Below are 25,663 nucleotides of genomic sequence, written 5' to 3' on the forward strand. Positions count from 1 at the left end.
TGAAGTATACTAAGTACTAACAGTTTCGGACGTTTCGGCTTCTTCTCAAATTTACAATTAAGTCCTCACAGTATTACAGTATTACAATTAAGTCCTCACAGTAGATATATATCTACAAGACTAAGCCTAATGATCTAGTTATATATGGTGCCTAGGACCATAATTTTTGTGTTTCTTTTGGCAGCACACATTTACATGGTTAACATTCAAAGTTAAAATTCTTTTAAATAGAAAAAAAAAGAGCGTGAAATGAGGTAAGACAGACAAATTTAGTTGAAAAGAAAAAGCCTAAGCCAAAATGATTGTCCACTAATTACGCCTCACAAAACAGGGGAAGTTGCTAAAAAACACAACAAACATAACTCTCTCTTATTGTCCAAATTTCTAACATCTTCTTCCTTTGTTGATCAGTTTTTTTTTTGTCTGATTAATTCTCACCGGACGGTGTTATTTTAAATTGGAAAACATGAGCCGTCTCCGAGCATTTTCTGCGCCGGATTTAGTTCCTTCTGATTCTGGATCAATTACATCATCACCAACAAAAACCACAGAGCACCCATGTCATGAAGATTCTGGTCTAGAAGGTACGAAATAAAATTAAATCATATTCATCTAATAATCTCATGGTCTAGAAAACACTAAAACAATAATGTGACTTGAGTGGCAAGAAATGTGTTAAACGTGTTCTTGCTTCTATTCTAAGGGATCACTACGAACGTGAAGCTACTGCTGAAACTCGTTCAAGATCACAACGAAGCAACCTCAAGGCAGCACGATGATTGGAAAGTCCAGAGAGTCAAAACGATGATGACGATTCTCGATGATCTAAAGGCACGAATCCAGAAAGCTCAACAACAATCATCATCTGGGAAAAAAGAGCTTAGGCGATGCAACACAGAGCTGAGACCGATTCATGATCCAAGCAAGAATCCGACGAAGCCGCCACAGAACGACCCTGATGATATTCAGAAGCTGAGAAGAGAGCTAACCGCGAGTATGGCTGCAAGAAAGAGTCTTCAAATGATGTGTTCAAGTCTAGGGAAGGAGAAAGAAATAATGGCTTTGGAGCTATCGAGGAAAGCTCACGAATTGACCGAAATGGAGGAGCTTATAAGTGATCTTAGGGCTCAAAATAATAAATTGCTTAAGAAAGTGCAGAACTGCGCGGTAGAGCACAATAAAGAGAAGAAAGAAGATGATGATGGTCAAGGATGCAAGGATGCGTCTCTTCAGGGAAGAAACAAAGAGTTGTCTGAACAGCTTCTCAAGTCTATTGACGGATACCGATCTCTGAAGAGGAAATACAAAGAAGTTCAAGAAGAAAATGGATCAATGAGACGAGCGCTTAGAGATTATGCAGAAGAAGTGAATGATGGGACTCAAAGACTAACCAAGTTGCATGAGAAGATCACAAGAGAAGATGAAGTGAATCTTGAGAATGAGATTTCAGATTTAGAGAATTTGCTTCAAGGCCTTGGTTTAAAGATTTCGAATCATTCCCAAAAGAAGTAAAGAAACAGAGATTTCATTTATGTATCAAAATATAGTTTCTAATCATATAATTTTGGAAGTTTTGTCACTTGAATTCTGAGATTTGTCTCTCCTTTTCTTAAATCTGGATTTAGCAATTTCCTCATAGCTCTATCGGAAGCCTTAATCCGTCGTGAGCAAGCTGTACATGGATTCCTTCCCTAGAAATCATCATAGTCTATTAGCATTCAACGATGATGATTTATAGCAATGAATATAACATTGTTTTACTGCGTACCTTAGAGACCATTCCGCAAGTATCTCATTGTATTCATGGTGATCAAAGTCGTGTGTCATACCCGTTAAAAGTGCTCTCTTGGGGGAGAGCTTCTTTATAATCTCAAGAGCCTAAAGAACAAGAATGATGAAACGTATCTATAAAAAAGCTCAGAATAGTGAAACCATTATTTGACAAATGAAGAAAAATATTGGAAACAAACCTCAGGAAAACAGATGTGTGTGGGATGTGGTCCTCTCTATTATGATCACATAAATGGTCAGCAACAAAAATTTCATAAGCAAGAAAGCGGTAAACAAAAGTTACAAAATGATATTTAACCTTCCGCGGTATATTTGTATCCAGGATAAGAAGATCTAACTGTCCAGCCCCGGTTTTTGAAATAGCTGCATCATCAAAAATTCACAAGAAGATCAATCTTTCTCTTTAGTAGAAGTGAAGTACATGGTTATAATGATTAAGGCGGAAAAATATAAGCTCTTACCATACTCGGTACTCGGTGGAATGCGCGAAACATCTGATATATAAGCCACTTTACTTTTATTGCCGAAAAGGAAACCTAGAGCAATGTAGTCCTCTCCATGCATTACCTAAAGTAAAACATTGTTGAGTATTCAAGGTCTTAAAGTAGAGTCAGACTGTTTTTATCTACTCAAAAGTGAAAAGAAGTTAAACCGGTAGAGGCGTGAAAGATAAGCCTGAGACGGTGAATGGTTTGTCGCAGTTCTCTTCGATTATTGTCCAGTCAAGCAACGAAACCCGTCTATGTACTTCTTTAACCTTCTTCTCAACCAAATAAGGGAACTTGGAAGAAATGCTGTACGCAAATCTCCTTAAGTCTCATCAGAAAATACTAATCGAAGACAGATTGACAAACAAAAAAAAACCCAAAAAGTTTGTACCTTTCCATTGTAAACTGAGATAGGAATACAGGAAGTGGATCAGTTGAACAACCCCCGCGAGGTTGAAGAGATCGAATTTCATCTAAGCCGTGAACCGCGTCTGCGTGCTCATGAGTTAGAATGATCTACACAAATCATACAAACATAAATCAGTAAGAGTATAGATTTAACTTTATACCAAAAAGATGTAAGCATTCAAGAAGATAGCAAATAAAGAAAAGGGCTTAACAGAATCGAGTCGGGGAATCTTATAGAAGGTGAACCAACGAAGGACTTGCTCTCTAAAACTCTTCCCAACATCAATAATAATGTAATAGTGTCTACCATCTTCTTCCTTGTTGCAATAATCAATCAAGAGCGATGTGTTGCATCTGCCAAGATCAGAGAATCAAAGTTCAAGATTGGGTTAAAGAATGTCCCCTAAACATTAATATTCTCAAGAAGAACACTAGCAATTATCAGAATCCACATATTTCACCTAAATTCCAAGAAGAAAAAAGACAAGATTTTTCCGAAACAGAGAGAACAAAAGATGTCTCTGTTTCTAATCACAAGTCCCCAATTTCAAAAGGCTCTTTATACGTTAAAAACAAGATTTTACATTTCACAATCTCCACAGCTTAAGAGATCAAGACCCAAAGATGTCAAAAATTTACCTGTAGTTCGGGTTAAGGTGAGGAAGTAAAGAGATGGACTGAGAACAGACATGGCAAGGAGGATCCGACGGCTGGAGTAAGCATCTGAAATCGGGAACTGCACCGGAGCAGCCTGTTCCGAGAAAGATCAGAGCCGTCCGATCATCATGACATTGGTTCGTCTCCATCTTCAAGATTACGATCTTCTTCTGGACCAAAGCTGACTTAGAAAGCCAACGGCTATATGTTTGTTTATTGTATTAGTTGAGAATATGCTGACACAAAGTTGTCTTTTCCAAAGTTATTTATACCCACCAAAAGTGATACCGTAATATTTTAGTCATAAGTCTTTGACATTATTTAACCCAAAGAAAAACAAAGAATACAATTACAATAAAAGCTTAAAAACTAAAATTAAAAATATAACACCCCAAGAATTTGATGCCGGAAGCAAAGAGATTTTAAAATTTCTTTTTGCCATAAATATCACCAAAGTACACTTATTTTTTAGAAAATCATTTTAGAATGGTTTATATGAAAAGATAAGTGCACTCTATTGACATAGATGATCAAAATAGTTCTCCTAAACCTTTATTATACAGTATACACCACAATATTCATGATATTGGGTTCTTTTACATTTTTCATTTTAGTTTTTTTTAATTGTATTTGTAATTGTTACAATTTTATTTATAAATATAGTAAAATACAAAATAATTAAATTTTAGTTTTAAATGTTAAGTTGTCACTATAAATGTGATACAGTTAAAAGTCATAATTGTAATTGTTAATTGTTAATTTTTAATTTTTAAATTTTAAATTATTATTGTAATCATTTCTCATGTCTTGTTTTTGGAAAAATGAAAATCACGGTATTAAAACGACGTCGTTTGCCTTTCACAATGCCACATCACTCTCGCGTTATGAGTGATTTGACATGTGTTACATGAGTCAGCATCTCAATGTGACACGTGGCATATGAGTCAGCATTTGTTAATGTGGAGTTAGAAATTAGCATTATTTGTACCAATTGCGTATGAAATTTGTTTGTTTTTTTTTAAGATTGAGTATAAATTCGCATTGCATATTTGTCCAAATAGAAATCGGCACTTTTGAAATTGTTCGAGTATGAAATGGCTATTTTGCCGATATTTTAGTCATAACTTTGACATGATTTGACCTTAATGAAAAAACAAAGAAAACTAACAATATTAAATCAAATCTACTAAAATTTTTTTTCTACTAAATTTCTTACTTCATTAGATCTAATTTTTTTCATATTTTCTAATGCACACAATTTTATTAAAACTTAAAAATGTGATTTATTAGATGAATTTAATTGAACAAACTTTGTAAATACAATATTTTAATAGAAATTATATATCTGACTTTGACTATGGACCTATTGGTAACTAAAATAAATTTTGAATGTAGAGAATTATTGTAGATTCTTTGACACTTGGCATTATGACTGCAAAGTTTTAAACTGCAAAGGCTTTAACTCTTAAGTCTTAAGTTTTCTGGGCAGAAGGAAAATTACCCGATCTAATAAGGCTTGACTTTTTTTTTCCGTTCTCAATCCTCATCGAAGATATTTTTAGGTTTCAATTTTACCAATCAAGAGTTCTAGGGTTTTGCGCAATCACCATGGTTCTCAAACCCTGCGTAGTCGAGACGACGATAGAAGGAGACTCGAGCAAGCTTGATGAGATTGAAGAAGGCAGTGATGCCACGAAAGTCGTCAAAATTGAGGAGCGTAATACTGCCGATGATGATGATATGTTAGAGCCCCCTGAATGGGATGTGGACAGCTTCGATGATGTCGAGTACTATTCATCTGCTGACCCATCCCTTTCTTCTGGTGAGGAGCTCTCGTCCGTCGAGGTGGAGGCTTTAAAAAACTACAACATCGTTAAACGTCAGGTCATTGACAGCAAGGTACGATCTTTTTTTGTCTTTTGAACAATATGAGCTGTGAAATTGAGATGGGTGGTGATTAGTAGGTGCAATGTGTGTGTGATTAGGGGTTTTACGTGGATCCAGAGCTTAGGCTAATTTATCGCTTCAAAGGAATCAAACATGTAAGTTTGGACCGTCATGCGCTTTGGGGCAAAAACTTTCGTGAGTACTGGGGAGAGATGGTACATGTTTGTCTCCAAAAACACAACCAAGACAAGGCTAGTTCTCTCTCTTTTTCCTTTTCTTATGTTTTAGTGTCCATAATGGTTTAGATGTGTAGCTTTTTAAGTCTGAATCTCTTAAGATTGTTTTCTTTTGTGATTGAAGGTGTGTAATGTGGAGTTCGTTGAAGTTGTGAGAGGTAATTATCGCGGAGGACCGAGAGCTAAGTCATACATTACGTTTATGGCGAGGGAGACGCCGAATGGGCCTCTTGTGGAGTATCAAGCTAAGTGTATGGTTACTTTGGACGGCATCACGCATCCCATCCTCTGTAGACCGTCCACTACACCTACAAAGCCTTAAAAACCAAAACTATTATAAGGTATTACAATATGGATTTGATATCAGCAAGTTTTGATTTGATCTCGGAGTTAAGGGGATACCAAGGTCGTAATGTAGTTAGTCCACACAGCTGTTTTGAATTGCTGACTTGTTCTTTTTGTTATGGTTTGACTAAAATTATTGAAATAAGACTCAGATCAGGACGAGGGGATATCATCAATGTGGAAATAAAATATGTAATTTGTAATTTGTAGTTATCAAAATATGTAATTTTGATAAAAGAGAATTAATTTATTAGTATTCAGAAAAATCCATTGAAGAACTAATTATATTTAAGAAAATATTAGAAGACTATGTCAATTGCAACACGAGGAAACATATCAATTTTTACACCAAGTAATGCTCTATGGCAAAATAACAACATGAACGAGCTATAGAGAATAATGCGAGAAAGATTTAAAAGTCGAAAACATAAAACAAGTAATAATGCAAACCAGATTTATATTCGTAAGTGAATTGGATTTGTTAAACTAAAATTTGTTTAGAAGAAATAAACTCAAACGTATTACAAAACGTCAAAAACAAGTCTTGTTGACCAGATTGAGACGTAAATATCATAATTTTCTAGGGCCGGATTTAATATAAATAGGATCACCTTCACAATTGGCTCGCGGAGCAGAGAGGGATTTAGGGTTACAACGACGATAGAAGATTCCGTGGACGCATCATCTACTTCAATGTTTGTCACTTCTTGCCCGACAAAGCTTAAGGCCGAGTTCGAACCGGAGGAGGCAGAAGAGAGCGATGATGAGAATGAAGAAGAAGGGGAAGCTAAAACTGAGGAGCGTAAGGCTGAAACAGATTACTTGAAGGTGCCTGAATGGGATGTGGACAGTTTCGATGGTTTAGAGTATTATTCATCTCCGGAGCCAATACTTTCCTCCGATGAGGAACCTTGCTTCTCCGAAGAAGCTATGGAACACTATCGCATCTTTAAACGTCAGATGATCGAGAGCAAGGTACTTCTTCCTGGTGCTTTTTAATTCTTTTGAGCTGTATACTTGAAACTTTGTGGATTAATCATAGATAATGTGTTTGGTTTAGGGATTTTACGGGGATCATGAGCTGAGGCCAAGTGATCATTACAAAGGAATAACTCCGATGAAGTTGGAGAGTAGAGCGCTTCGGGATAAAAACTACCGCCAGTTCTGGGAAGACATGGTCTATGTCTGTCTCCAAAAACTCAACCAAGACAAGGTTAGTGTTCTCTCTCTCTTTTTCCTCTGTTCTTTTTTTGTGTGGCTTTGTTTAAAATCTGTCAGTCTTCATACTAGTTTAGATGGGTGTAGCTTAGTCTGAATCAAGAAAACGAAAATCTGATTCCTAATTCCATTCTCTTAGAGGAACTTAAGGACTGACTCTTTCTTAGAGGTCTCAGTTTGGTATTTTGTCTCTTTAGGTTATCTTTGAGTGTTAACAGTAGCTATTGTTAGGTTGACAGGATTTATAGTGATCTTGCTAGGGTTTGGGTATTTTCAACCTTATAAACTTTTCACCTCAAGCTTGGCATTAACATTATTTATTTATTGTGGTTCTTTAGGATTCGAATGTGGAGTTCATTGAGGTTGTGAGAGGATATTAACGCCCAGGACCAAGATCAAAGTCATACATTACATTTATGGCAAGGGAGAAACCAGATGGACCTATTGTGGAGTATCAAGCCAAGTGTATGGTTACTTTGGACAGAAAGAGGCATCCCATCCTCTGTAGACCGGCTCCTTCGCCAAAGCCTTAATCAATCAAGGTAAGGATTGCTCTTAGCCAGTTTGGATTTGCTGTGTACATGCTCAAATGTGATTAGATTTAAGTCGTAATGTGTTTGATTTTTATTTTATCGTCCTTGTGAATCTGAATATTTTGAATTCTAGTATCTTTAGACAATAGATGATTTTATTAGGAATTATATGTGTACATGTTTTACGAGTATGACACATACATAAAGCTAGTATTGTTTGAATATGTGGGTGATGAGCTCAATCTGTAGAACTTTTGAAATAATCTAAATACCATAACCAAACCGAATCAAACCGGATATATATGGTTTTATTTTATAAAACTGGAAAACCGTCGATAGCAAACTAAATTAGAAATTGGATTTTACATTATTCACCTAAATTTACAGGACAAGATTTTTCCGAAACAGAGAGAACAAAAGATGTCTCTGTTTTCAATTACAAGTCCTTAATTAATTTCAATAGACTCTTTTACGGAAAGAACAAGATTTTACATATCACAATCTCCACAGCTTAAAAGATCAAAAACCAAAGATGTTAAAATGAACAATTTTGCATATAATTTGAAATCATATTTATCTATACTATTAAAACAGAAGGACAAGCTGTGTCCAAACAGTCCCAAAAAAATATATAAAAAAATATGTAAATCCAAACCTGTTGCCAAACAGAACTAAAGACAGCAAAAAAATAACTAAACCAAAAAAAAAACTATATATATTTATGGAAACTATATTTTGTTTCCATAAAAAGTGGACAATTAAATTCAAAAATTTTACATGTAAACATATTTTTTAAAATTTTTTTAAAAACAATAATTTTTATTTAATCAATTCTAATAAAACAAATCATCAAATATTTTTTTTAAAAATTGATATATGAAAAATGAAAAGAAAAATAAATATGTTAGATTAGGAAATAAATGACTAATCAAATTCTACAATAGCATAAAATGTGGAGTCATAATAATCAGAACTGATTATATCATAAAAATATTAATAATTATAAAATCTTAAAAAAATCATTTACAATTTTTAAATAAACTTTCTTCAACAAATCAATAATAATTTTTTTTTCTTTTTCTAAAATCAGAGTAATAAAAATTTTATATCACATAAAACCTTTTATTTTCACATAAAAATCTTCATAAACAATCTCGCAAATATAGCAAAAAACAAATATTGATTGAAATGAGGTATTTATGTATTTCCTTAAAAAATATATTGATTGAAATGAGGTATTTATGTATTTCCTTAAAAAAGAACAAATTAACAAAAATAAATTTAGACAAAAATTGAGTCTTAACATTTAAATAGATTTCCATAATAAACGTCTGTCTTTAAATTCGAATAATAATAGTTATAGAAAAAAATTAATATTAGATCTTATTTTTAACAGATTTGCATATGTAACTATTTCAACTAATTTAGAATAATAAATATTAAAAATTTTTAAATTGACTTTAAATGAAAAGTATCTAAATATATGAAAATTATAATTTTGTTTATTTCATATATAATTTCTTATTATATATGACTACCATATATCAATGATTTTCTGAATTTTACAATTAACATATTATCAAATTTTCATGATTTCTTAAAAATATCTTAGCAAGAAAATTGATCAAAATTCGAAAATAAAAATAAATTTAGATATTAAATTTGGTTTACGTAGTAGATAAATTTAATATCTAAATTTATTTTTATTTTCGTAGTAGATAAATTATTTTCGTAGTAGATAAATTTAATATAGCAAAAAATACTAAATAAAAAATAATAATAAATATCTGTATTTATGAAAATTATATTTTTTGCCATAAAAAGTGGACAATTAAATTCAAAAATTTGCATATGTAAACATATTTACTTTTTTGAAATGGTTTTTAAAATCGTATTTTATATTTTACAAAATCTAAAAAACAAATGATCATATATTTTTAAAATATATAAAATCATATTCAGGGAAAATAAAAAGAAACAAATATGTTAGATTAAAAAATAAGCAACTAATCAAATTGTACAATAGCATAAAATGTGGAGAAATATTCAACAGAATTGAATCTTTAACAAATAAGTAAAAAATGTTTAAATAAATCACTAATAAAAATTCGTTTTCTAAATTCAATTGAATAAATATTTCATATCACATACAATATCTTATTTTCACATTAAATCTTCATATTGAGAAGCGAACTTAAAATCTACATATATGTGAGATTCCGAATAATTTTTGATAAAATATGAGACATAAATTTTGGATAACATGTTAAAATATTTTTTGATAATCATAGTTAGTTTTCAAAATTTCACTAACTTGAGTAAAGGTGAACTTTGAAACATGTAAATCTCTATTTTGGAACGATTATTTGAAATTTTTACGTAATGTTGTTTTCAACAAACATGTAAATGGTGTCATTTATATAAAAAATATATGATCTTATCTTATAGGGAAAAAAGAAAAAGGGGACGGGTAATTTAAAAAATAAAATAAAAATTTATCTTAACTATTTCTCATCAAAAACAAGACAATAATTTTTTTTTTTTGAAAACTTAAATTCAATTTCAAATTTCAAATAACAAATGACGGGTATCATACATGTATATGAAATTTAAATAACAAATTTAAGTTTCAAATTTTCTAAATATTTCAAATATCGGGACAAAAAATAACGAATACAGAAAGAGAACGGATAATTTAGAAAATAATACTTATTATCTTAACTATTTCTAATAATATACAGAAGGAAATTATGGACTCTCTAGCAAGACAAGTTCGTTCCTATCCGCATACGGTTAAGTATGTAAACAACTGTCCCCCCAATTGGCTCAGCTGAGTTAATCCTATTTTTTTGTTGGCAATCAAAAGACAAATTATTTATTTTTGTGGGTGGGTCAAAATATTTCAATTCGTTTCAGGACATGCATACTAGTATTTGACTCTCTTAATATATATATTTAGGTCCATAAAATTCAAAAGATTTATGTTTTTCATTGTTTTTATCTGGTGTTATAGTTCACGAATTTAATTGATTTCTAACTTATCATTAATCCGGTTCACACTCGATCCGGGTCTTTTATCATATCGATCCATATATTACAAATTTTATAATAAAGTTAGTTTTTGAAATCAACCCCGCACGTACGTGCGGGTCCATCCCTAGTAAAATTATAAAATTTCATGAAGATTTTTAAGCAACCCTCTTAGATTTAACCAAAATATTTAAATTAATAGATATCTTAACTTTATTTTTATAAGATTTTATTCTTAATGAATTTATAATAATATTTTCTTAGTCCACTAAGTAATATATATCCATTTTGAAAAATTCAAATTGCAACATATTAAAAAAAAAGTTGAATTTTTATTATACATTTGTATTATATATTTTAACATAATTAATTAAAAATAAAATCAAATAAAAGTGAATGGAAAATAATAATTGTATTTCGTTTATTATTTTAAATTAGTAAGAGAAATATTAGGAAATCTAAAATTATATATTGAAATAATAAAATCCGCTGGAGAAGTGTCCATTTTATATATCCAAAGTCGACTCCTATTCATTTTTTTTTAATAATATAGAGATTTTGATTGACTAATAAAATTGTCATGGTTATATAAAATTATGGATAAAAATTGATGTTAATTATTATGTATGAACTCTTTTTTTTTTCCTTGAATCAAAACAAAATCAACTCTTACTTACCATTCCAGTTATTTCGAAGTCTGGAAAATTCTCTATAACACTTCCGAAAGGTGTTGTCTCCAACATGTCATAAACAAATTCTCTTATAGCATCTTGTTTGTGACCAAATGAGACTTTGGTCTTCACTCCTTTAACACCTGGTCTGATATTTTTCTCTGCCAAAATAGTTTTAAAAATTATTTTTCATCAAATTAGAATGTGCAGACTGAAGTAAGATTGTATTAAGTAATATACACAGTCCCTCACATCTCTATGGATTCCTTCAATTCTAATATAATTGATTTGCGTGTTCAGATTTTTGAACGAATTTTTCTTTTTTAATGATATAGTGTGTCAAGTCTTGGTAGGATAAGTTACGATGTGATGCAAGATGTTTACCCTTGTTGTAGGATACTTGTACAAGATTAGTGAATACGACTGAACCAGGGGCGGACCCACATAGAAGAAAGTGGGGGCATTTGCACCCACTAACCTATTAAAAACTAAAAATTTTACATTAAAATTAAAGTTATAAGTGTCAAAATGGTTAAACTGCCCCCATGTAATGTTTGAGGTTGTGGGTTCTAGCCTCATGTGCTAACTTTTTGCACCCATTTAATATTTTTTCTGGGTCCGCCCCTGAACTGAACCACATGTGTCTACACAATATCAATATAAACACAAAGTTAGTTCTGAATAGTTAAAAATAAACTAAATTTCTGCCTTCTAACATAGTAGAAGATCTACATTCACGTTGATTGGTCGTGTCACCGGTAAGCCATGAAGTTGTGCAATCTATGAGAATTTGGCTACCATCACCAAAGGGCTACACATAAATATATTAGGAAAACGAAAGATCAAAAGGTGACACAATATCCAATTTTGAATCAAAAATATAAAGGCAATTATTATTATCGGTATTTTGCTTTGAAGTTGGACAATAACAATAAGTATCTATAAAAACAATCAAACCCAATAACCAAATAGGAAAATCATTTAGTGAAGATTAAGTTGCATTTTAAAAGGCTAAACAATTTTAAGACCCAAATATGCACATAAATTATGGTAGTAACATCCTACTAAGACAACATATTGCATGAGACAAAATCATAGGGGGAAATTACATATATATCTCTAATTTTAATTTACCAATGTTTTACGACTTGATATCTTGGTTAGCATGTAAATCTATGATTAAAAATATCATTAATAAATAATTTTGTTTATATAATTTTGTAATTACTCTCAAAAAATAATTATGTTGATAATAAATACTGAAAATGAGAAATTTGATAATTAACCGATAACAAGATATATTTAACAAACTAGTCATAAAACAATGAGAGGTGGTATTTTAAATAAAACTGCAATATAGATCCAAATATCTTCCCTTTTGATCTCTAGCTATAAACCATCTTAGACCATTATTGCTACCATGACCATGTTATTATTGTTACAATTACCGCAACCGTCACTGCCACCGCAAATTACCAACAACATCACTATCACCACCACCACTGCCATTATCATCACCGCCACTGTTATCACCAACTTTCAACTGAAATACAGTATTCTTATTAGAACGATTTGTTTGATAACATTTTATTTTAGGTGATATTAAATGAATTATACTTGATACCATTTTAATTAAAAATTTACATATATATATATATATATATATATATAGTTATATACATTGCTTTCAAGTTTAGCGTTTATATATACAATATTTACACATATTTTAGGTTTTAAGTCTAGATTTTCAGGTTTAGGGGGGTGTATTGAACTTCACATTTTAGGAGATTTTGAAGTATTCTTAAAATCCCTTGTTATTTAATTAGTGATTTTTAAAAATCTTCTGAAATCCTATGTTATTGAACATGAAATTTATATAAAATCATTTAAAATCATTCACAATCTCTTGTTATTCAATCAATAATTTATAAATTTCATTTTAAATCTAGTGTTATTCAAAATACCACAAGTTTTCTTTTAAAAACTAATGAATGTGATTCTAGGAGACTTTTCTAACATTTTTAGTTCAAAAATATGACTCACAAATCACACCTTTATAGATGAAACTTTGAAGGATTTGAAAAATAATGTATGAAACCAATTAAAAAAAAAGAAGACTGATCGTAAGTACTCCTATCTCTGCAACTTGTCTCTTCTCCTTATACTTTCTCTCTTTCTCTACGTTATCTCTCTCAATCTCAAATACATACGTGAACACGGACATGGCGGTTCTTGTTTAACACTTCTGATCTGGTTACGATCTCTGCCATGGCAAATTCATATACGTTAACCGACACCAACAAAAACCATACCCATGAGGAGGGACTTCACATAACTCTAAGCAAGTATTATAAACAATCTTCTTCGCACTTCTTTCCCACTATTTTGACTGACTCTCTCCATAACACAGTCGAACAAGAGATCAAGTTTCTTCACATAGCCTTTCATCTCCTTAACCAATCCCTGAAAATCAAATATCGAGAACAATAGAAAAATTATGAGTAGTTTTCGGTGTTGAGAAATTAGGGTCTTGAGATTTTTTGTATGATTCGCAGAATTCGCCATTAGACTCTCTTCAGAGAATCCAAACAGACCCCCACAGAGACCCACTCCTCCTCCACGGAACAAAGTCTTCGTCAAGAAGACGAGAGACACCTCCCACCTCGATTTCCCCAATCTTGTTAAGCTGGAGAAGGCGGGATCGCACTCGGGTTCGAATTCGAATCCCGCTCCGGCTTCGGCTTCGGATCCTATTAATCGGATTCCTCTTGCTCAGGTCGTCGAGGATTGCGTGAGACGTTGGTTCCAGGATACGCTCAAGGAAGCCAAATCCGGTGACGTTGGTATGCAGGTCTTGGTCGGTCAGATGTATTGCAGCGGCTATGGAATCTCCAAAGATGAACAAAAGGTTCACTCTTTTTCATGGATTTTCTTATTCAGTTTTGCTCTAATCTGGGTTCAGCTTGTTTTCTTCAAAGATTTGTTTTTTTTTTTTTGCGTCTCTGTATGTGCATTGAATGCTGTGGTTAGAAGGTGTTGTTTTGAATTAAGGCTCTTGAAATGTATGTGGTTAGCTCTGGTTTGAAGGTGTAAAGTGTGTTTCTGATTTAGAATTGTATCTGTCTTTGATATTGATCCTTAAAGGGTCGTGCTTGGATTATACAAGTCATGACATTGAACTACAAGTTCCTCACAAGTTAAAAATATAAAATATCCTAAAATCACCTAAAATTCAATAACAAAATCTCACCAAATCACAAGTTATTCTTTTTAAATCTCTAACAAATAACCCAAATCTCCTAAAGCTACACTTCAAATATCTCAAAATCTTAAAATATTAAAATCCCACAAATCTTCTAAAATATGAAGTTCAATACACCCCCCTTAGTGTTTAGTATATTAAAGTTCCAATTGAATAATTTAGTTACTTATGAATTTTAATATAGAACAGTACTTTATTTATCTATATCGTAGATAAAACACCATGTTTTGTCATAAACACCATTCACCATTTAAACATTCACATCCTATTATAAAACCTTAAACTCTGTCGTATGCAGGAAAAATTATTAAAGATTTTGAGAAATTGGTTTTATTAGAAAAGAAATGTTGGTTAAAGCGTTGGCAGTCCATACGTTCAAACTACAGTTTGCTCTATGCTCTCCGTTATATGTATTTTGTAATCAGCCAATCAGGTATAGCTCTTTCTAATCCATCTTCAGATTACCAATAAATAGATCATCTATCATAGATGGTCCTTCTCTGTAACGTTTTCATTTCATTAATTCTAAAAAGACATTTAGCATTAAGGGCGAAAAGGACTAAAGAGTAAAAGATATTTTCCTAAATTAGAATGACTCAAATTTGTAGGTAAACTATGATATTTTAAAATCCATATATGATTTTAATGAAAATCTTCAAATCGATTATAAATATTATAAACCAATAAACCAATTACAATAAATATTTCCGGTTCACAATTAACTAAACTGAAACTAATCAACTAATTTTTCATTTTTTTATACTTCTATATTCGTAAAATTTTTTCTTTTTGCAAGACAAAAAAATTACTACATATTTCACCAAATACAGCAAAAAGAAAAATATATATATATATATATATATATATATGTATATATATATCAAATTTTACTTTTCATGATTTATTAAAAAGAGGGATGAATACATCACACGTTTCCTGGGCTTACATGATTTTACTATGTATATATAAACGATCGAAGATGGCACTTCTAGGGTTTATAAGATCAAATCGATATCTCTTTACGCAGATAACGACAGAAGGAGATTCGAGCAACTTGATGTTATCCATGGCATCATCAGTGGTTACCCTGAAAACGCGTAACGCTGATCAGTTCGACCAAGAGGAGGAGGAAGAAGCGAACGTTGGTGAGAATGAAGAAGAAGGCAGTGATGATGAGGAAGTCATATATGCGGAGCCTGAGGCTGAAATAGATATGCTAGAGGTGCCCGAGTGGGATGTGGACAGCTTCGATGGATTGGAGTATTATTCATCTCCGGATACTGACTATTCCTCTGGTGATGAGATGCCTTATCCCGACATGGAAAAGGCTAATAAACACTATCGGATCTACAAACGCCAAATCATAGAGAGCAAGGTAATCAATCCACTCTCTTTAATTCACTTTTGATTCTGACCTAGATAACTCATGAAAATAATTGATGTTGAGTTAACATCTATAACGTGCATGTGTGATTAGGGTTTTTACGCCGAGCGAGAATATAGCCTATTCTATAACTACAAGAGCATCTTCTCGATTCCTTTGGAACTTGAAGCAGTTGAAGGTAAAACCTTTCGTCAGTTCTGTGAGGATATGGTGCATGTCTGTCTCCAAAAGCACAACGAAGACAAGGCTAGTTCTCTCTCTCTTTGTCCTTTTCACTATTCTCATTGTTGGGGTTTGTTTAATCATTCGTTCACCCTCCTTACTAGTTTTAGATCACTTGTAGCTAACATCTGACTTGTTTACGATTGTGTGCTACTTTCAGGTGTGCAGTGTGGAGTTTGTTGAAGTGGTGAGAGGTAATTTTCACGGAGGACCAAGATCAAAGTCATACATTACATTTATGGCGAGGGAGAAGCCTGATGGACCTCTTGTGGAGTATCAAGCCAAGTCTATGCTTACTTTGGACGGCAATGTACATCCCATCCTCTGTAGACCATCTCCTATGCCAAAGTTTCCAAAACCAATATTATAACTGTACTTAGGGAAATCACTATAGTTGTGGGAATTTGTCGGATGTAACTCATCCGGAAGTGCTGGTTCGAATCCAGCTCGTGACCTTTTCCCATGGATACAAAAAAAAAACTTAAATCAATTAAAAAAAAACAATACATAATACGATTTCGTCATGCCTTTTTTTTTTTGTGTGTGTGATAGAAGACCTCATGATTTTACCTGAATAATAAAATTATACGTTTTAATGATAATAATTTTGTTCTGTTTACTTTTTTTTTTTTTAGCAAAGATGATAAAGTATAATCGAAGCATACTATACATATACATGTTTCTAACTCACTAATCAAAGAAAATAAACTTGTTATTAACATAACGAGGTGTTGAAAAAAGAACCCAACCTCAATATATAGAACGAGGTGTTATGAAAAAAGAATCAACGAAAAAAGGTTTTCCAAACCATATATATTTTTACACTGACTTATATATTTTGATGTTTTGATGTAGGGCTAACCACATGTTTAGACTACATCAAATTATTTGATGTAGACTACATTATTCACGGGAGAAAGACTACATCAAAACATCAAAATATATATGGTTTGGAAAACATTTTTTCATTTATTCTGACATTATAACAACAACAATAATCAGAGGAGAAAACACATAACATATATGAAAATAGTAGAGACAAGATCTACATGCATGTACCAAAAGGTTTATGAAAAAACAGAATAGATTAAAACATGTATGAAAAACAGAATAGATTAAGAGAAAGATAAGGAACATCACAGAACCAAAATATAAAAACATCCATGAACCTTTTCCCAACTGATTTAGACGTGCCAAAATCAAGAACAAATGTTCTAATGAAAGAACAATGTACATATCAAAGAAAATGTAACTATGCTCTTACAATTACTCAAAAGAAGAAAAAAAAAAATACTTAACTGGTTGAAGCTAGCTTTTTTTGTTTCAACCTTAGCACACAGAGAGATGAAAGGAACCTTAGCACAAGCTTTTAAAGCTTTGAGCAGAAGCTGTGAAATCAGCCTGAAAAAATAATATGTATATATACTATAAAGCTCTTGCCGAAGACAGGCCCGTCTGCATTTTTAGGAAATCTTTGAAAATCAATAAGCAGTGTTTCTAGTTTAAGTAAGTATTTGACTGTTGAATACTTTTTCTTCAAGTAACGATTTGACCATTTTGAATACTTGTAATATATCAAACCAGTTTACCTAGAAATCGTAGTGGTGTGGTATTCATTTCGGTAAAAAATATATTTATTTATTGAGAGTAAAGAGACTATTTTAGTGACAATCAATTCACCACTACGATTTCTATTGTTCCTTTATGAGAAAATGGACAAAAAGAAGAAGATATAAAAGTTTGTACAAACTCTTTATAATAAAGGTTATTTTATTTAAACAAACAAGAAACCTAAATCTCATAAGACTTGAATAATTTATCACTAGGTTTTAGTTATGACTTATGATGCGTAGTAGGAGTACCATTATTATTAGTATTTTTTTTAATAGCATGCATGATTTAAATATATTTGTTTTGCTAAAACCTAAAATATTTGTGATTATGTTTATGCAATAGTTATGATTATGTTTTGCTAAAATATTTTTTTTAAAGCATGCATGATCAACAAATATTTGTGTAGTCCACTCACCATTATTGTTTCGTATCGGCTAAAGTAATGAGAAAATGTCCAAAGAAGACATTCTTATCAAAATACCCACAAACTCACACTAGCTATATACTTTGCATCATGGAAGTTGGAACATGTGTTTAATATCAGTTAATTAAGGCTTACTTAGAGAATATATATATACCTGCATTTTATCTTAAAACGTGTTCTCTATTAAGAGAACTTGAAACCGAGAAAGAACCGTGATACTAGATTACTTGCTAGTGTTATGAAAGGAAAGAAAGATAGTCTTTGAATTATAATTTTAATTTTTGTATATGTATTCTCTTATGATTTACAGTATAGAGAATATCATACAATTTCTTTATTGTCCCTCTTTTGGGAAACAACTGATTTCTCTAACACTATTGTATAACTTAAGTTATAACTACACACACTAACGCTAAATTTTGAACTTACTCTATGAACACTATGAAAATATGGTCGAAATCCACAAATTTACATGTAAGAGTTTGACCATTAAAATAGTTGACTAGGAAAGACACGTGGATAACCAAAACCAGTGTGTGTTTTATGAACACGAACAAGATTCAAAACAAATTTACAACCCAAAACGACATTACTCCGTTAGCAGGCCCAAGAACGTCAAAACCCAATCCAAGCCCAATACCAGAAGCAACAATTGAACACGCGCCAAAGTCTGTTGTTCAACGTCGTCACTGCAAATAAAACTAATAGCAGAGATGTTGCAGGTCGTACAGAAGTAAAGACAAAGAACAAATTTGAATTGCTAAATTCAAGTAATGGAGATGCTGACACGTAAGAGACAAAGAGAACAATATAGAGACTAGGTTAAACATCTTTGTATCTCTATATAAGACCAATGTTCTCTGTAATATGGTTTCAAGGATTGAGAAATAAAAAAAACAATCTTTCTATTTCTAGTTTACTCTTTCATGTTTATAAAACAAATATGAACAAGATTAAAACGACGTCGATTCAGTTTAGAAAGATCAGTAAATGACCCATCTAAAATAAAATGTATCGGCTGACCAATTCACATGTAGGTTATATATATTTGAATTTGTAAATCTCGCAGTGATACCAAAGTAACGTAGTAGTTTTAGTACCCACAGCAGTTTGATTTGCGTATTGCATGCTTACGCACTAATTATACAACAATTCTATGGATATATATATATATATATATATATATATATATATGAACGCGCGATAAAAAAAAAAACTATAAGAATTAGTATTGCAATTATATAAGTAAGTTTTGATTTTATAAATTTAAAATTATTTAGCAGACATAAAATCGAATATAATAATACAAAATTCGTTGACACAAGATTAGAGTGGCCGTTTCGCAAATATCACAATTTATGGGGGCAGAAGGTAACTGCATAATTTAAAATCTAAATTATAAATACAATTTCGTAGAAAATAATTTGGGAACAGAATCACGATTAATTCAAAGCAGAGAGGGATTTAGGGTTTACTCGAGAGTCCCGACCATCATGTTTCTCAATCATTGCGAAGCCAAGACGATGATAGACGCATCATCTGCTTCAATGGTTGTCACTTCTTTACCGACAAAGCGTAAGGCCGAGTTCGACCCGGAGGAGGAGAGCGATGGTGAGAATGAAGAAGAAGAAAAGGAAACCAAAATTGAAGAGCGTAAGGGTGGAATAGATTACTTGAAGGTGCCAGAATGGGATGTGGACAGCTTCGATGGTTTAGAGTATTACTCGTCTCCGGAGGTGTTGTTTTCCTCCGATGAGGAACCTTTCTCCGAAGAATCTATACAACACTATCGCATCTTTAAACACCAGATGATCGACAGCAAGGTACTTCTACCCCTGATGCTTTTTAATCCTTTTGAAACTTTGTTGATTAATAGTACTAGATGATGTTATTAGGGTTTTTACGGGGATCCAGAGCTTAGTCCCTATGATCATTACAGAGGAATCAAACCAATGAGCTTGGAGTGGGAAGCGCTTACGGATAAAGACTTTCGCGCCTACTGGGAAGAGATGGTGTTTGTTTGTCTCCATAAACTCAACCAAATCAAGGTTACTCCTCTCTCTCTGTTTTGGTGGCCTTTTGTTTAATCTGTAATCTGTTACTAGTTTAGATTGGGTATTTTCCTTAGTCTGAACCAAGAAGTCCAAAATCTAATTCCTAATACTATTCTCTTAGACGAACTAAAGGTCTCAGATTGGTATGTTATTTTTAGCTTTAGGATTCAGTCATGTTAACAGTGGCAATGGTTAGGACAAGGTTTTTAAGTGGTGGTATGGGAAGTTTTCAACCCTGATATGTGTACTGCCCAAGCTTGGCATTAATATGTTTTTATTTGTGGTTCTATAGGACTCGAATGTGGAGTTTGTTGAAGTTGTGAGAGGTTATTATCGCGCAGGACCAAGATCAAAGTCATACATTACATTTATGGCGAGGGAGAAGCCTGATGGACCTATTGTGGAGTATCAAGCCAAGTGTATGGTTACTTTAGACAGAAAGAGGCATCCCATCCTCTGTAGACCTGTTCCAACGCCAAAGCCTTGATACCAAACTTGTTCAAAGTAGGGATGTCTCTTAGCCAAGTTCTCATGCATGTACTCTGTCTATAGGCTCAAACATGTATAGAGAAACAAGATTCTTTTTGCCTTCCAAGATATTATATGGGGCTTTTCATGTATATGTAGATGTAATTACGATATGAGAAAAGCAAAAAAGAATGACCCGGCCATCTCAACAAAATGTCTTGGCGAAGCATTCAGAATAACGAATTGGTAAATATCGGTATTGCTGGCTTACTTGTTTCTTTTTGTGATGTAGAGAACTATGGTTGGGGCCACTCAAAGAGTGTGGTGCTTTCGTTGCTTTGGTTTCAGTTTGTTAAGTCTAAGATTTGTTCATTATTGCCATATTTGAAAGAGTAAAAACATTGTAGTTTCTGAAAGACGTTAAGCATCTCTGTGATTTACTACTTTTAAACAATGACCAAGTAACCTAAGCCGATGATAGACCGTGACTTTTATGACCCACCCAGTGATTTTCGAAAGAAGAGTATGATTCACCATTTCATTCAACCGTTTGACAAAAAAGTATGACAAATATGTATCGTGTGTATCATTAGTGTTGTTCAAAAGGGCCAAAAGATTATGAACTTGCCATTTATGACTTACCCTTCATTAAAATACGTTACCTAAAAGGGAGTTTTTATTAATAATTTAGTTGAGTAATGGATCCACCAGAGAATTTATTTCTAGGAGTGTTCAAAATGCTAATTCGAAACCAACTCGAACCAAAACTATTCGAAATATTCCAATATTGTTTTGATTTTGAATATCCTAAATAATCATTTGGATATAGGTTGTAAAACCAGTCTGTGGTGGATACAAGATCCGAAGAATACTCAATAATATATTTGATTAAGTAACGATTATAGGTTGTAAAACCAGTCTATGGTTCTTGATTAAGGCATATTATTCTATTAAAAAGTGTTCATTGATGTTCTTATAAATGTTCTTGATTAAGAACGGACTATATCTTAACTAAAACTCTCTGCCCACGTATACATTAATGTGATGTAAGGTTCAAACATTATTGTTATTTAAAATTCAGTTAGAAACTATAATTATATCAATAATATCAATATTATAATTGTGAGATACTACCGCAAGGGAGTTAGCTCTTATTCATTATGTAACCATTTGACTTAAATAATGTTGTTCAAAATTAATAATCTTTAACTATTAAAGTGGCCTGAAGATTTTAAATTTGCCATCATTTAGTAGTGATATCCCAAAATAACCATTATCGCCAAAATGGTGAATTTTGGACTCATGACTAGCTACTGTCTTTTGATGTACTCTCCAGGTATATGTATGATGATATGTCTCAGCATTCGGCATAATGTATATATCCCTATTGAAAGATGCTTGTAAAAAGCATGTCCAAAACAACGTAGCAACAAGTGTATAGAAACAATAAAAATTATTGTAAACTTAGAGAAGTGGTTGATTTTAAAAGGCTAAACAATTTACGATCCAAACATGCACATAAATAATGGAAGTAATATCCTACTAAAACAACAACTAGATCACTTGACCAAAAAGTCAACATATAACACAACACATAGTATGAGACAAGACTAATAGAAGATTTACTCACAGTGTAACGATATGAAATTTGTTATATATATATATATATATCTTGGAAACATATTTATTTCTAGTTTTAATTTATCAATGTTTAAATTTTGATATGTAGGTCAATATGTAAATCTATGATTTTAAAAATAATATTTGTAAATCTTGTTCCTTTTTTTTTGGCTTCGCGCTTAACTTAACATTTAGAGGGTTTGACTGTTTAATCTGTCTAGGCTTTTCTCCAATAGCTTAAGATTCAGCAATTTCATAAATTGATAAATAAACCCTAAAATTTTATTACTTCTCAGTTTAGTCTCGACGATCGGCGAGTGGAAAGAGGAATCTTCATCTTTTTCTTCTTCTTCTCTTAGGGAATGATTTTGATAATTGTTTGAATTAAATAAGGTTCTGAATTTTTAAATAAATTAATACGAAAAAATAATTAATGTCCGTGGTATGATAATGTAAATATGTTGAAATTCCAAGGACTATTTCAAATATTGTTGCAAAAATGTTATAATAGATATTTGAAACTGTGTGTATTGTGTTGACTTTCCCCTCAGTCATTCGACTAATTTTATGAACTAAGGTTGAACCAAGTGTGAACGAGACTTCCATCTATTTGTTAATACGTCCTTCTCGACTTTTTCTTAATGTCTATTTCTTTACCGTGAATTTATATTATTTCATTAAAAAATTTATGATTCATGAATTTTAATTAATTTACAATTTTTTTAATAAAATTATAAAGTATTGGACCTTTGAAATTTAAAATTTTGTCCATATCACCTATTATGTATTCATTGATTTCTAAATATTGAAAGTAAGCATAGACTTGGATTTTTCTATTTGTTAATACGTCCTTCTCGACTTGTTCTTAATGTCTATTTCTTTACCGTGAATTTATATTATTTCATTAAAAAATTTATGATTCATGAATTTTACTTAATTTACAATTTTTTAAATAAAATTATAAAGTATTGGACCTTTAAAATTTAAAATTTTGTCCATATCACCTATTATGTATTCATTGATTTCTAAGTATTACTTTGGAAGTGAAACTAATCAATAAGTTTTCTTTACATATTCTCTATTGAGAAATAATTAATTTAATTATATTTATTAATGGATAAAAACAATAAATTATACATATTAATTAAAAAACAATTATGACATATTTTACCAGTAGTCTAACAATGTAAAGAAAAGCAAAAAGAAAATGAAAAGATTGATGGCACTTGTGTTACACATAAAAAAAAAATGTCAGTTGTGTATAACATGTTTTTTATATAAAGAATTAAAAGATTGATGGCACTTGTGTAAATACATCACACGTTTCCTGGGAAGAATGTGTTTTCACATGACTTTTACTCTATCTTAAAATGAAAGTTGAATTATATTATTACCAGTAATAAAAAAAAATTCAAGTATTGTTTTCTTATTTTAAAATTTCATTTATTTTACATAATTTATTTTTATATGTATAAAATTTCTATTAATTAAATAAGTAACATAAATATGTACTAAAATAATGTTTTAAACTTATTTTAATGTAAAAAAAAAATGTGGCATAGGTGGATCTTATGTGGCATCATGAGAAGAGAGAAAAGCTAAATTTATATATATAGATATAGATACAAAGATAACAATTCTAGCTAGGGTTTACTCGATCACATCGATCATCTGAGCAATTTGATGGTATCCATCGAAGCATCGTCAGTGGTTATCCCGAAAACGCGTAAGGCTGATCAATTCGACCAAGAGGAGGAGGAGGAAACGAACGTTGGTGAGAATGAAGAAGAAGGCTGTGATGATGCGGAAGTCTGAAACAGTAAATTGTAAATCCCAAATCAGCTCTCACCGAGAGAACAAGATAAGGGCAAATACAGCCTAGAAAGCAACCACTGAGGTAGAAGGATCGCTTCGAAGAACTGGATTCGATGATGGATGATGATATGGTGATAGATGATGATGATCGTGAGAGAGAGTAAGAGATTGAAGAAGATAAATTGTGTTTGATTGATTAGTTTGCAGAAAGTTGCTCAGCCTTACATATATAGAAGCGACAAAGATGCAAAACCTAAACCATAAACTATAATTAACTAAACCAGAGATAGCCCAAACCATGTTCTTAACCGGTTTGTCCTGTCACAATACTCCCTTCTTCAGAACATCCTTGTCCTCAAGGATGAAAGGATGCTCATAAGTGAAAGGGTCTCCATGTAGCTTGGTCGGGAGGATGCACTTTCCAATTAACAAAGATCTTGGTGATAGCTTTGCTGTGGTAGTTAAACCTCTTCAAGTTCGTGTCTATAACTGGAGCAAAGATATAATAGCCTTGAATCGGTAGAAAACTTGTGATAAAAACTAGAAAGCTCTTGTATCTTCTCTTAGCCCTGTTCTTAGCATTTGTAAGCTTCGTTTTAAGTTCCTGTGAAAGCTCCATCAAATAGGTAAGAGCTTTCCAAACACTCGTTATCATCCTCTGTTTCAGCTTGGAACCAACGAAAAATTCGTGAAGCTTCTCAATGAACCTCAATACTCTACCCAGCTCAATACTCAAAAACTCGTTATCATCCCGTGTCCATAAACAGATTACTGCTTCTTTTTCAAGCTTCATGTTATGAATACCCAAGTAAACCAAAACCTTTCTAAACATCTTTGTAATTCTAGCTTCAGTTTCCCTTAGCCCATTCTTTTCTTCAACATAAATCAGCTCTTGCTGCATCTTTTGGCCTACATCTAGCAACCTTTTACCATGCACAAACCACAGAACTGCTTCTAATTGTTCCCAGCATAACAATATGCATGTATCCACCTGTTTTTGCTCATGTGCATCATCTTGTTTGTCTTCTAGATAAAGAGTCTTGTTACTCCTTTTTCTGTCAAAAGATTTGAACTCCTCAGGATAACAGTTCACCACTTGCATTTGCGAATATCGAAATGTTTCAACCTCAAGTGATTCTTCGTATGGCGTCAATTCTTTCTCTGACCAGTCCAAGAGATCTAATTGAGCTTGTAAACCGCCTGGTTCCCATACACGGATCTGAACTGGTCCACTATAAACTGCTGGTTTTGAACTCTCATCAACTAGCTTATATCGATCAATTGTTCTCCTCCTACAAGAAGCAACAATGATTTTGAACTCTTTGACGAACTGATCCCAATTTTTCTCTTGAGAAACTTTACCAAGCAAAGCAGTTTCTTCCAACAAAGGGAACTTATCAAACATCAGTTTGCTTCTCTTTGAAGTGGTCTTGAACTTAAACTTCCAGCCCTTAAGATACTTCCTCTGTTTTTCTTCACTTGTTACTCTTAGAAGAATTTGATCAAACAGCTGGTGTGCAACGATTTTGCCATTAC

General features: G+C 32.1%; 6 protein-coding genes across 7 annotated transcripts; 5 read left to right on the plus strand and 1 right to left on the minus strand.

Annotated features, from left to right (window-relative positions):
• Positions 1-205: 205 nt before the first annotated feature.
• Positions 206-1,625, plus strand: LOC17883995 (kinesin-1 heavy chain). The gene is made up of 2 exons (XM_006289291.2): positions 206-584; positions 704-1,625. Exons 1-2 carry the CDS (start codon positions 467-469, stop codon positions 1,510-1,512), a joined length of 927 nt encoding a protein of 308 aa, XP_006289353.1. The 5' UTR covers positions 206-466; the 3' UTR covers positions 1,513-1,625.
• On the minus strand, positions 1,200-3,521 carry LOC17882131 (putative hydrolase C777.06c). Of its 2 annotated transcripts, XR_002833485.1 has the most exons (11): positions 3,327-3,521; positions 2,900-3,041; positions 2,671-2,795; positions 2,444-2,585; positions 2,253-2,358; positions 2,090-2,154; positions 1,971-2,006; positions 1,769-1,878; positions 1,581-1,691; positions 1,392-1,473; positions 1,200-1,290 (listed from the first exon to the last, which is right to left on the minus strand). XR_002833485.1 is itself a non-coding variant. In XM_006288085.2 (9 exons), the coding sequence occupies exons 1-9, from the start codon at positions 3,491-3,493 to the stop codon at positions 1,634-1,636; spliced, it is 951 nt and encodes a 316-aa protein (XP_006288147.2). In that variant the 5' UTR covers positions 3,494-3,521; the 3' UTR covers positions 1,504-1,633. The 2 variants fall into 2 exon arrangements, 1 of the variants encoding a protein (XP_006288147.2); XM_006288085.2 differs by lacking the exons at positions 1,200-1,290; positions 1,392-1,473 and having other exon boundaries at positions 1,504-1,691.
• Positions 3,522-4,870: 1,349 nt separating this feature from the next.
• Positions 4,871-6,015, plus strand: LOC17882157. The gene is made up of 3 exons (XM_023781578.1): positions 4,871-5,243; positions 5,330-5,482; positions 5,592-6,015. Exons 1-3 carry the CDS (start codon positions 4,953-4,955, stop codon positions 5,787-5,789), a joined length of 642 nt encoding a protein of 213 aa, XP_023637346.1. The 5' UTR covers positions 4,871-4,952; the 3' UTR covers positions 5,790-6,015.
• A 106-nt stretch (positions 6,016-6,121) lies between these two features.
• Positions 6,122-7,563, plus strand: LOC17882549. Its single transcript, XM_023780367.1, is given in 5 exon segments — positions 6,122-6,177; positions 6,418-6,678; positions 6,899-6,998; positions 7,000-7,029; positions 7,369-7,563. Coding segments are annotated over 5 exon segments (642 nt in total).
• Positions 7,564-13,812: 6,249 nt separating this feature from the next.
• LOC17884022 lies at positions 13,813-14,465 on the plus strand (the record flags this gene model as incomplete). Its single annotated transcript, XM_023780368.1, has 2 exons — positions 13,813-14,172; positions 14,409-14,465. Coding segments are annotated over 2 exons (417 nt in total), but the record flags the coding sequence as incomplete, so codon positions are not given.
• A 5,168-nt stretch (positions 14,466-19,633) lies between these two features.
• Positions 19,634-20,796, plus strand: LOC17881159. The gene is made up of 3 exons (XM_006286321.2): positions 19,634-19,993; positions 20,066-20,218; positions 20,517-20,796. The coding sequence occupies exons 1-3, from the start codon at positions 19,664-19,666 to the stop codon at positions 20,709-20,711; spliced, it is 678 nt and encodes a 225-aa protein (XP_006286383.2). The 5' UTR covers positions 19,634-19,663; the 3' UTR covers positions 20,712-20,796.
• The last annotated feature ends 4,867 nt before the right edge of the window (positions 20,797-25,663 follow it).

Source organism: Capsella rubella, unplaced genomic scaffold (assembly GCF_000375325.1).
Source record: "Capsella rubella cultivar Monte Gargano unplaced genomic scaffold, Caprub1_0 scaffold_6, whole genome shotgun sequence".
NCBI classification, from domain to species: domain Eukaryota; kingdom Viridiplantae; phylum Streptophyta; class Magnoliopsida; order Brassicales; family Brassicaceae; genus Capsella; species Capsella rubella.